This window comes from Gymnoscopelus microlampas (assembly GCF_963454915.1).
Source record: "Gymnoscopelus microlampas genome assembly, chromosome: 2".
Lineage (NCBI taxonomy): Eukaryota > Metazoa > Chordata > Actinopteri > Myctophiformes > Myctophidae > Gymnoscopelus > Gymnoscopelus microlampas.
This window is the reverse complement of record NC_139939.1, coordinates 59608106-59620433: the sequence shown is the minus strand read 5'-3', so window position 1 is coordinate 59620433 and position 12328 is coordinate 59608106. Positions and strand designations below refer to the sequence as shown.

The window sequence follows — 12328 nt, the reverse complement described above, 5'->3', positions numbered from 1 at the left end:
TCAGGAGGGTTGAGTAAAACCATGGCGACGGGTGGTGTCCATCTGGACGATCCTTTACCTTATCCGCTGCGGATGGCAAACGTACGTTTAGTTGTTTGCCTGACCAGGGGTAACGGGAAAGGGGAAAAAACTTGTAGTAGGCCCCCATATATTGCTACAAGTCTAGAGTTTGTCAGGATGGCTAAATTAGGCTACCTACAGTCCCCACGCATGTCTAAACTGGTGTGGCGTATATATACGCCAGGAACATGCGCATGTTGCCGGAACAAAATTTGTAAAGTTGAGTGGCTGGGACAAGCTGGTGATAAACCGGTGGTCCACACTGTTCAGAATCCCACTAGATACTGGGGACAGGAAGTGCCTTTTAGGGAGGGTCCAGGCGGCTGCCGTGTTTTACTCTGTGGGACATGCTATGTGGAATATGGACTAAGGGTAAATTTGGCAAGCTACCCGGCCATGACTGTGCAGCAGATAGCGAGCTGCAACTGTCAGGCTGGTCATGGAAAAAATGGGGTGGGCTTATTCACGTGCTCAGCCCATGCTAAAGATGTGGGGGTTGTCTCCGGCCTTTATTTGGAAAGAGGGCCGGGATGGTTGGCTGTGGAAGGTCAGCGTACTGGACCGCCAACTCGAACACCCAGCGGGGCTTTAAGGTTCGGATCTACCTGTTCCCTTTGGTCTCCCGATACCAGTGTAATGGATATCGCTATACAAGGTGCATATCCGGTCTGGGGGGAATATCCGGAACGAGGTAATTTTGAACAAGGCAGTGAGGTGTTCCTAGTTTGCCCGGGGGAGGATGGCCAGCTATTATTCCCTGAGGTGTTGACGCAAGACTCAAAGAAGGGTTTTGTGCTTGACATGGCTAATTTAATACTGACAGTTTGGCATACTCCAGGTAATGTGAGCCCGTGGGAAAGAGCTTCTCCATTTGGGCCAAATCAGAGACCTAAAGGGCCCGAATTGGATTGGCACACCGAGGCCTCGCCCTGGAGCTCCAATGCCATAGAACTGTACACAAAGGTTTTTACAGTCAAGATACAGGCATTGACCGGAGCACGTGCGGGAACTCGGTTGCTCACGGCTATGGCCCTGGACAAGAGCCCCGCTCATCGGGTTCGGGTTTGTGTCAAGTGGGCCAGCCGGGAATGCCTTACGGGAGACAAGGACCGGCCGTCCATAAAGGGAGTGGTTTGTATGCAACCATCAGTCGAGGATCTGGGTCCACTGCCGGGAGCAATTCCCAAGACCAGGGTGACAATAGTTGAACCGGCACGGATCAGATCCTCGGCTTTGGCGTGGTTTGCAAAACTGCGAAAACGGCTGTAAATGTATATGTGTATATATATATATATATATATGTATATATATGTATATATATATATCTTTTTCGTCTTCCATTTGTTTATTTATAGTTAAAATAATGGCTGTGCTGTCTCTGGTCTGCAGGTGACGAGAGAGGGATGGAGCCGGAGGGGACAGAGGTTAGCGTCCTAGAGGATGCCCTAACCCCGGTAAAAGCGTCACCTGACACTAAGAGACTGAGTTGGAAGCACAAGGTTCGAAAGAATACGGGTGCAATATTTAAGTGCATGCCGTTAGCTTTCCTGACCATAATAACGACTGTAATTATCTATCAGTTACTCTATCCACCCTCAATTTTGTATCACCAAATAGGAGAATTTTTAACTGAGACGCATATAGCAGCTGAAGAGGCATTTCTGCTCGCAGTTGCACAAATACCATGTGCGTCTGGACTCGCAAATTGCAATGCCATAAACAAACCATGTGCAGATAACTTAAGGGAGGTGAATCATGTCCAGTACCGGTTGGATCTTTGGATGCATGCAAGGGCAACTGGTTTAAATGATTCCCCCAAACCTGACCGTTGTTTTTGTGGTCTAAAACAAATAGACAAAAATGACCTAAAAACAGCGTGTGATTTATTCTGTGCAATTAATGCTACCGGCCTTCAGTTAAATGGTTCCGATTGTGACTCAAATTGGTGGACTGTTTCCCAACTTAGATTTTGGGATAACATGGCATACAATTGGAAGACACACCGTACCATGTTAAATGAAACTCACTTGATTCAGTTGTTCTCCTACTGGGAAAAGGCACCGACACGAAATGTGACGTGTGCTCGGTTCATCACACGAAACAAGTGGATGACTCCCAGTGGGAGTGATTATGCTGACTGGACAAAGTGGACCTGGATAGCGAATTGCACTTTTAGGCAGAGTAAGGGGATCTGGGTTACGGGGGAGATGGACCTAGTGAGTCGAGAGTCTGAGACGCAAAATTATACAGCCGCACGAGACTTGACGACCTTTGAGTTCTATCCCCGAAATCCAGACGGACACCGTTTGCAATTAGTAAATTTTGTATTTGGTGCCAATGTAAATTTTGATCCGGAACCGGTAGAGGAAATGCCGGTGCCCGAGAGGCTCCACCATAAAATAATGGCAGGAGAAATGACCTACAATTCGTGTTCTGTGGACCCAGGTGAGGGCAAGGTTGAATGTCACCGGCCTTATACCACTGATAAATGGTTTAACTGGACATTGTTCAAAACCCCTATTGATTATCATCTGTCCAGTTACCCACCTGGGTTGCCCTGGTTAAAAAACATCACCCTTGGTAAACAAGTATACCACTATTTCCATGCTCCTGTGCTTGGATCTGGGATAGAAGTGGAAATTATGAAAGCCACTAACATCATTCATGATTTGCATAAGTGCATAACCCATACCATTTCAGGTGCTACAAAAAATTATACTAGCACCGGTTTGGCTCCTTTTGGCCTAAGGATCGATCCCCAGTGTAAAGACAATCTAAAGTGTCCGTTTATATACCAAATTTCACCCAGGTACATATTAAGACGCACAAATTGGGAAATGTCCTCATCCGGACTCGGGCTCACAATACGTGAGACAGAATGGATAGTTCATTGCTGGCATAAATCATCACAGACTGAGGAGGATAAAATAAAGATATTTGTACAGGCCCAATTTGCAGCTATGCTCACAGGGCATTTTCTCGCATTGGCTGGGGGAAGTTTTGTGCACGCAGACCCTGATTTGGCCTATAATACCGCAGGCATGTATGAAAGTGGCCCAAAAAGGAAGAAAATAGGAACTCAAAAGGAAATGGCCATACCACCACCCCTAGTTACAAGTAAAAATTTCACTGGTGAGCTCCCATTCAAAGATGGACTAATAAGATTCGAGCTCAAATTGGCCTATCAACCAACCACTAATCCAGTAGAGGCTTTTTACGGTTATGAGGGATTGGTTAAATTTGGATATTATGAAAGGAGTTATTGCACTGCATATAGTCAAAAATACTGCTATGATAAGGATCATTTTTATAATGATGGCTATCGTGCGTCACTAGATTATTTAAATGACAGGCACTTGACCCGTAGGGTCCTGACTAAATTGGGAAAATCACGGGTAACAAATGCAGTGGAATTGGGTTGGGCAGACGGAACCCCCGGGAATCCCAGCTTGCGGCGGTGGTGGCCAACCAGGTCTGAACCACGGTATGGTGATGGAACTTCATTTCCTCTAGCCCCGATAGCGCTGTCCTTTCCTCATTTTGTAACTCTACAGCAAGAAAGGCGTCGTTCAGGGCTAGAATGGATTTTTGGAGGGACCCCATACGTAACGTGGCAGGAACTTCGAGTCTGGATAACCCCGGGTGAGAGAGTAAGAGGAGACCGAGATTATATGCCACTAAATGATTATTTGATATCCCGTACGGCCTGGATCTCACGAGTGTTTTGTAATGACATTGCTACACACGGAGATGGTATGCGGTTGCCCGACATACAGGCCCTAAATCACAGATTAGATCATGTGTTTCCTGTGAACTTAACCTCATACACTCATTGGGAGAAAGGTAACTGTTCATTTGCCCTAAGGGGATCCCTAGCCGATAGATGGTTACTTATGGGTCTAACAAAAAATGACTGGGTAAAAAGAGCCAATCTGTACATAAAGGCGATAGGAAAAGGGGTTTCAAATGGTGTTCAAACTGTCGTACGAGGGGTAAAGGAGGCCTCAAATATTATTACAGATGGAATATGGGATGTTGCATGGCCCTGGTTGAAAATTTTAATTGTGCCCTTGATTTTAATCGGCCTGTTTATACTGCTGGGTCTCTTACAAACAGCAGGTTTACTGGGGACATTTTTAAAAGGGTTGTCACACATATTCAGGGGTTTAGGGAAGTTGCTATGTTGCACCCTACGCCTTATCTGTGTAGGCAGGAAACCTGTGGTCTCTTCACAGGCAGCTGCTGCACGGAGACGTGCAAAGCACGGTCAAAAGGTCAATTTGCTGCCTTTACATCGGGGCGGACATAACAAGCAACGATGATGGTATATGGAAATGGTCAAAAACAAACTCTTGGAGGAGTTCACGCAGGTTTGACTGTATGATGACCTTTCAAAAAAAAAAAAAAAAAAAAAAAAAAGAGGAAAAACTAAAAGAGGGCGAGTTTGCTTGTGAGGTGTGATGCTGTAACATATGTATATATATGTATGGGACAGCATCATTAAGGCACTCCGAGCAAATTACTGCACTTGGTAGAACAGGACTGATAGGCGACCATGAACGGTGACAACTCAACCACATTTGACTATGACACAGCTGCGATGACCCAAGACACGGGGAATGCGCTGGTGAGTGTGGTTTCCTGTTCAAAGAGAGCTTTCAAGTGCTATTCTGGTAGACTCATTGTGTGGCACGGTAACTATTGCCTGTGCCCTGATGAGTTAATCATTATGGCCTTAATACTGTTTACAGTAGTTCTGCCTAGGAAACGATGCGATCGTGTACACTTTGGGCTATTGCTATTTCTGGGGTGTTGTCTGACAATCCTCAGAATGATAATGTGTGAACGATCGCACGGTCTGGGGCTTATTTGGGTTGGTATGGGAAGTCTAGACACCCATCTTAAATGGTGGACACCAACTTTGTATGTCATAGCCCTGTGCATGCTGGTGGGACAAATGGTGCATGTATTTTTCCATTGTGTTGCCTGGCTGCTGGCTATGATGGTGGGCGAGGCTCTGCTTATGGATGCACTACTGGCTTACCTAGCCGTGCTGGTGTTATCTCTAAGACCGGGGCCTCGTAAGAGGGAAATGGTGCGGGCCACTGTCGTATATTGGTTAATAACAGCACTAATGATATCACTCAAGATTCTGAGCCTTTTTGATCTGATTTCTGCTCTTATCCCCCTGCTAACAGAGGGCTTAGTTTTAGCCTTTTTAAAAGGGAGGCAGACCAGAGTCGGAAAGGTGATCATGTGCAGCCATGACAGGATTGTGGCCCGTGACCAAGCTCATGGATAAGAAAATAAATAAATAATAATAATAATAAAACAAAACAAAACAAAAAAATAATAATAATAATAATAATTGGTAAAACATTATACGATAATAGAATAAAATAGATTATCATTTGTTTCATGTTACAGGGTCCAGCAGTTCGGGAGTTAAATCTTTTGACTCCGGACTCAGACTCAGTCAGTTGGGTCGTGTCAACTCCAGAACCCGAGATGGCACATGAGGAGGACCGGGTGGATCTGTACGCCCTGGGGGAGGACATGTTTGACCTATTTGGACCCAGGAGCACAGATCCACCGGGGGAGGGCATTGCTGAGCCGTCACTTCCCCTTGTGGTCCTGGCCTCACGTACCACCAGATCTGATGAGGCGGGTCCCACGGTAGCTAATGGGCCTGCTCAAGTTCTGGGGGAGGCCAGAGAGAGTCTGCGAGTGGTGCCTGTGGGTAGGAGCTCTATCCAAGGCCCAAACCCAATTCCAAACCCAATTCCAAACCCAAGTCCAAACTCAATTCCAAACCCAAGTCCAAACTCAGGTCCAAACCCCAGTCCAAACCCCAGTCCTAACCCGAATCCTGGCCAACATTCAATTGGGGAAAATATTGTAAGCAGGAGGACCCGAATTCCGGTCCCGGCTAAACCCATGATTTTATATACCCCTGATGGGGGTTCCCTTTCCGAAAGTCAGTTGAAGGAGGGCCCGCGGGTATGGCTGAAAGCAGCTTGGGGGAGTGTAGGTGAAATTCCCCGAGGGTCTGTGATGTTCCATCCCAAGGGTCATGAGTTAGGTGAATGGATAGCAGGCTCCACCTTGTGGGCCCAACATTCATACGAACCCCGCTTTCGGGATGATGGTGAGTGGGACATGCCACAGGGAGCTGCACCTGTCACTGCCATGATTTATGACCATCCAGAAGGGCCCTGGTGCATGCTGTGGCGTACTCCCCAGGATAAGGAAGCTGAGATGATGTGCTTGGTGGCCCTGACTCCTCGCCTGGACACCCAGTTCCATGTGAGGAAGCTTTGGGGAGTTACCTTCCTGGGGCATCCAGAGGGGCCTGACTACAACGTGGAGAGGTCCAGGGACGGGGCCGAGGTTCAGCCAAGGCCAAGAGAGGGTGACATGGTAGGGCTAAGATATGGCCTTGTCAATCCGCGGCCTTTGTTGACCCCGCGGCAGCTGGGTGACCTTGCCAACCAACACGCTCTGATGAGGAAGAGGAACAAGCGCGGGGGGCGTCAACGTAGGCGTTGGAGCACCAATCAACTCACTGTTGCTGTGGACACCAACTCTGCTCCTTGATACCAGCCGTCACACCACAGCCACAACTTCCTCTTTCGCAATGACTTGCTAAAAACTATACTTTTGCTCACGTGACCTAAATGGCTATGGCAACAGCTGAAATGTGTTAACTGCTAGAGGGAAAAACCATATTAGGTTTTTCCTATTGAAATAATCTAACCAGCACCATATAAGGTTCAGCTACTGAAATGATCTAATCCGGAGGGAGGCGATCCCTTATTTGGTGTGTGGGATGGAGCCAGAATTGTATAAATACTGCTGTATATCTCTGTTCTGGGGGGGTTTGGTAGAGAAGCTTTTGTGAGGTGTCACTTGTTTGTGCCTTTTACGGGGCGACGGACATAGCCTTGCGCGGAACTTCTCCCATTTTTAGCTCTCTCTGATTAGTTCCTTTTGGCGGCCACACTGCAACGAGGTTGCGGGGAGCGATAGTGAATTCTGCTGTATTCAACTGGGACCTTGGCATTGCCCATAATCTGGTTGAATAAACAGAGAATTTTGTCAGCTCCTAGCATTACCGATTGCTTGGACGCCTAATCTTAGGTAGCCTTTAGTTCGCAGGAATTGAGGAATATTATCCAGATTTAACATTCAAACAAGAATTCATGGCATTGCCCGTATCTTGGTTGAATTAAGTTGAATTTGGGGATATTTTTCTGCCTGTGCCAGGCACCTTAGATTTAGGAAATGAGGAGATAGAGCTTAGGGGTCTGTTGTCTGTCTTATCAGAAATTCTGCCTTTTCATACATATATTTGTATTATTGCTAAAAGCCTGTATTAGCTTGAGTGTTAAATAAAAACCCTTTTCTATGAGAGAAGTTTTAAGAGGATTTCTTCATACGAGCCGTTTGATCTTATCAGCGGACACTTGGGTGAGTGAGAAAATATGCAACAGAAGCCACTATAAATAGAAATAGGCATTTCAGAGTGTGTTTCCAGTGCTGAGAGGTAAATAGTTTCACAGCTACAATTGGTCTGAGAACTTCTCGGCGCGGGGCACGCGCTATCTGGGGTGCAACGGCACTGCTGTACTTATGGGGTTTAAATTCATAGGGTTTATAGGTTTTGCTGAAACTAACGAGGGTAGTAGAAATTAGGAGTGTTTCAATTTCTTCTATTTTCGTCAGGCCATAACAGCGTGCGTGCGTGCGTGCGTGCGTGCGTGCGTGCGTGCGTGCGTGTGTACAGCTCATCTCCGGCACCGTTGGCCCGATTGATGTGAAACTGTGCCCCAACTTTTTCCACATCGGCCTACTATAGCGCCACCAGGAGGCTTTTTTTTCCTTCATATTACTCCTACAGATTTTTTCCCGAACATCTCGCAATTCAGTACACAGTGTCCCTATAGTCATGTGATGAAGACGGATCTGTCCGATCTTTTCATGTTCCATCCTGATTGGCTAAGATTGTCTTGTAAAGTTTGTAAAGACAAGTCGTGCGGTAAGTACTGGAATCAGTACAACGATCCACGTCCCAGGGGTCTATAAGAGCATCGCAACGGAGACAGACTCCCGTGTTCTCTCGGCTGCACATTTTAATATGAAATATTGTAATGGTGCCGGTGCTGGTTTGTTCTCATGATACTCATGAGGATTCTCTCTGCTCGTTCATCACTGTCACAGTGCTGTGGAAGGAAACCTCGCTTCTCCAGGATTTCAGCCTTTTTTTTCATTTCATTTCATCTTTTTCATGAAATGGGTTAGGGTTAGGCCTTACTTTGTCATACAACAGCAGCGAAAATAGCTGATCTACAAGCTCACACGCTTGTAGGAGCTTGTAGATCAGCTGTTTTCGCTATTTCTCAAATAATGTGTAAGTGAAAGTGTGTACGATGGTCCAGAGTTTACTTGTAACAGAGTACTTCTAACGTTGTGGTCTTTATGCCTTTTGTACCTTTTTCCAACACTGATAATAACTACCATCCTTTGGACAGGTTCTATTTTTAGCGGCGCTAGCCGCTCTATACCTTTAGGTATAGAGCGGATCCTGCTCTATACCTGACTTTGTCCGTGTTCACCGTCAACGTTCTGATTGGTCAGACCCATCAACGTTCTGATTGGTCAGACCCGTCAACGTTCTGATTGGTCAGACCCGTCAACAAAGTGATTGGTCAAGCTTCACGTGACACATGGCTATAAACACATATCGATGACAAAATGTATCAAAGGCGCCACTACCTTCACACAGGGTGTGATTTTTTTTTAACGTTTCCTGAATAGTAGCGGTTGTTGGACATACCAGGTTTCCCAGCTGGCATGGATATAAGTGAGTGTGTGAGACCCTCTCCCCTGGGAGTGCTGGGTGTTTCATGCATACTCCAGCACCCTGCTGTGAGCCTATCTACTGATGACACACACACACACACACACACACACACACACACACACACACACACACACACACACACACACACACACACACACACACACACACACACACACACACACACACACACACACACACACACACACACACACACACACACACACACACACACACACACACACACACACAGCCTATCTGCTGACACTTCAACGTTAGGAGGACTCAAACCGCACGGAGACACAGAGCATCATTAACCCGTTAAGAACGGGAACGCATATACTGTGACATTTTTAGATTTCTTTGGCTTTTAAAAGAATAGCAGATCTACAAGCTCATAGCGCGGCACCGAGTGCCGCGCTATGAGCTTGTAGATCTGCTATTCTTTTTTTTGTTTCATCGTGGAAAATGTGTCTTTCCGATCTGTGCTTCTTCCCTGAAACAACATATTTAGAGATGGGGGTCCGCGGACGAATACATGTCATTGTTGGGGGTCGTTGACACGTTGGAGCACCACTGATATAGCAACATACTGTTAGGATTTAGAAAACATTTTTAGATATGTATTTGGCCCGTGGACCCCCATCTCAAAATGTTTTGTTCCAGGGGACCCCCCAAGAAGCAAAGATTTGAAATACAAATGTTCGCTTTAAAAAAATATATAGAGATTTGCAAAAATGTTTCTACATTTTTCAAAAATAGCAGATCTACAAGCTCATAGCGCGGCACAACATGAGCTTGTAGATCTGCTATTTTTAAATAGCCCAAAGAAATCTAAAATGACACAGATGCTGGATTGAATGGGTTAACACACTGGAGAGAGAGAGAGAGAGTCACGATACAGTTTAGCAATAACCTGCAATAACCTGTCTGTCTGTCTGTCTGTCTGTCTGTCTGTCTGTGTACTAGCCTACTATACTTGTGAGGACCAAATCTCCTAAAGTGTGTATTGTGAGAAACAGAAGTTGTGAGGACACATTTCCTGGTTCCTCAGCAGACATTTTGTTTAGTTTTATCGCTATAAAGGGATTTTTAGAGATAATGTTTACAATGAGGAAAAGGCTCTGGTCCATAGCGTTAGAAGGAGTTCTCCATAAGGCTATGGGACTTTCCAGCCGTTGCTGCGCTACCCCCTGGTCAGGTTTACGGTTTTTCAATTAAAACAGATTTTGGTGAATCAATGAGTGAATACATAAGTTTAAGCAACAAATTAAAGTTACATTTTTTTTTATCAAGGTGGTACTAAACCGACTAACGGATTGTGTGTGCAAGTTTTACCTCTCGTCTTTAGTAAAAAATAAAGAATACACTTTTGCTACTCACCAAAACAAAGACGGTTTTAACCCATTGAGACCTGAAGCCGATTCTACATGTCTCCTAAATCTCAACAGTTTTCTGAAAAACGTGTGTTTCTATATCAGTGGTGCTCAATCTTTTTCATGTCAAGGACCCCCAAAATGATATGTATTTGGCCGCGGACCCCCATCAAAATATTTTGTTCCAGGGACCCCCAGAAGCAACGATTTGAGTTAAAAATGTTCGCTTTAAACATATATATATTCAAAGATTTGCACACATTTTCATGATTTTTCAAAAATAGCAGATCTACAAGCTCGTAGCGCGGCACTCGGTGCCGCGCTACGAGCTTGTAGATCTGCTATTTTTGAATAGCCCAAAGTGTAAAATAATGCTTTTTAGCTCAAATCTAAAAATGACACAGTTCCAGGTCTTAATGGGTTAAAACAGATTTTGGTGAATCAATGAGTGAATACATAAGTTTAAGCAACAAATTAAAGTTACATTTTTTATCAAGGTGGTACTAAACCGACTAACAGATTGTGTGTGCAAGTTTTACCTCTCGTCTTTAGTAAAAATAAAGAATACACACTTTCGCTACTCACCAAAACAAAGACGGTTTTAAGATGTTGAAAGCCTACTTCCCCTAGTGGGGACACTGTGTAGGGGTGTAGGCATCAACCATAGCCCGGAGGTAGGAAGGAGCTGTTCCTTTCACTGCCCTATTAAACTGGATCCGAGAACTCCTTCTAATGCTATGGACCAGAGCTAAAGTACCATAGCGTTAGGGAGAACTCCTCCTAACGCTATGGACCAGAGCTAAAGTACCATAGCATTAAGGAGAACTCCTTCTAACGCTATGGACAAGAGCTAGGTTGGGGTTAGAGTTAGGATCAGACATTTAGAGGTCAGGTTTAGGGTTAGAGTTTTTCCCTGTTTTATACTTAACTTGTGTGGCGATGTCACATGCCGTAAAATAGACGATCTTTGTATATCTGCAATGTTTTGGCTACTTTTCAGTTATTTTCAATGCCGACCTAAAATTTGGATGTCCTCACAAGTATTGTAATACAAACCGTGTGTGTGTGTGTGTGTGTGTGTGTGTGTGTGTGGGTGTGTGTGTGTGTGTGTGTGTGTGTGTGTGTGTGTGTGTGTGTGTGTGTGTGTGTGTGTGTGTGTGTGTGTGTGTGTGTGTGTGTGTGTGTGTGTGTGTTAGGAATGGAGATCGTTCTTTATTTTTATCCATTTTGATTCCCTAATCGGCATGATTCCTTGATCGATCCCACCATTGATCCTTTTCTATTTTTAGTAGTTGCAGCACTCTATCGATTTCATTTAATTTCCACCGGCACACAGCCAGAGCATGTTGGCTTCAACTGACAGCTGCTAACTGATGCTATGTTCGTTGTTCACCTGGGTATCCTAACGTTTCAATGTACAGATTATTATTTTGATAGTATATAGTAGGTTCATTGTTTACCTGTGATCCTAGTTTACTGAGACACTACACTACACTCTATAGATTGTATGTGCGTGCAGGGGGGGCTGACGGACAGATCGGTGAACCATTGGGATCATCACACGCATTCTCTCTCCGGAGATGTTGAACCCGCCTCTCTATGCCAGATATGAGTCACTCCCAGGGCAGTCTGAGAATTGTCTGACATGGTCATCAACCTGCCTGCCTCAAAGCACAACAAAAGGACCTCAAACCTATATGATCAACCATCGTGTGTGTGTGTGTGTGTGTGTGTGTGTGTGTGTGTGTGTGTGTGTGTGTGTGTGTGTGTGTGTGTGTGTGTGTGACAGACCTGGAACACAGTGACGGTGGCCCAGAGCAGGGAGTCAAAGTTCTTCCTGTCAGGCAGAGTGTCTCCGCTGTCCTGACGCAGACCGAACTTACAGCCGAACAGATGCATGCCCAGGATGCTGCAACACACACACACACACACACACACACACACACACACACACACACACACACACACACACACACACACACACACACACACACACACACACACACACACACACACACACACACACACACAC

The 12328-nt window shown here is 45.4% G+C and overlaps 1 protein-coding gene across 1 annotated transcript in view; it reads right to left on the bottom strand.

Moving 5' to 3' along the window:
• Positions 1-12328, bottom strand: part of LOC311056069 (voltage-dependent T-type calcium channel subunit alpha-1H-like) — a gene marked incomplete at its 3' end in the record, with an annotated part of 190479 nt that overhangs the window by 105814 nt on the left and 72337 nt on the right. The window contains exon 13 of the mRNA XM_084072438.1: positions 12088-12205. Within this exon, the coding sequence (XP_083928564.1) occupies positions 12088-12205 (118 nt within the window). The remainder of the gene's footprint in view (positions 1-12087; positions 12206-12328) is intronic.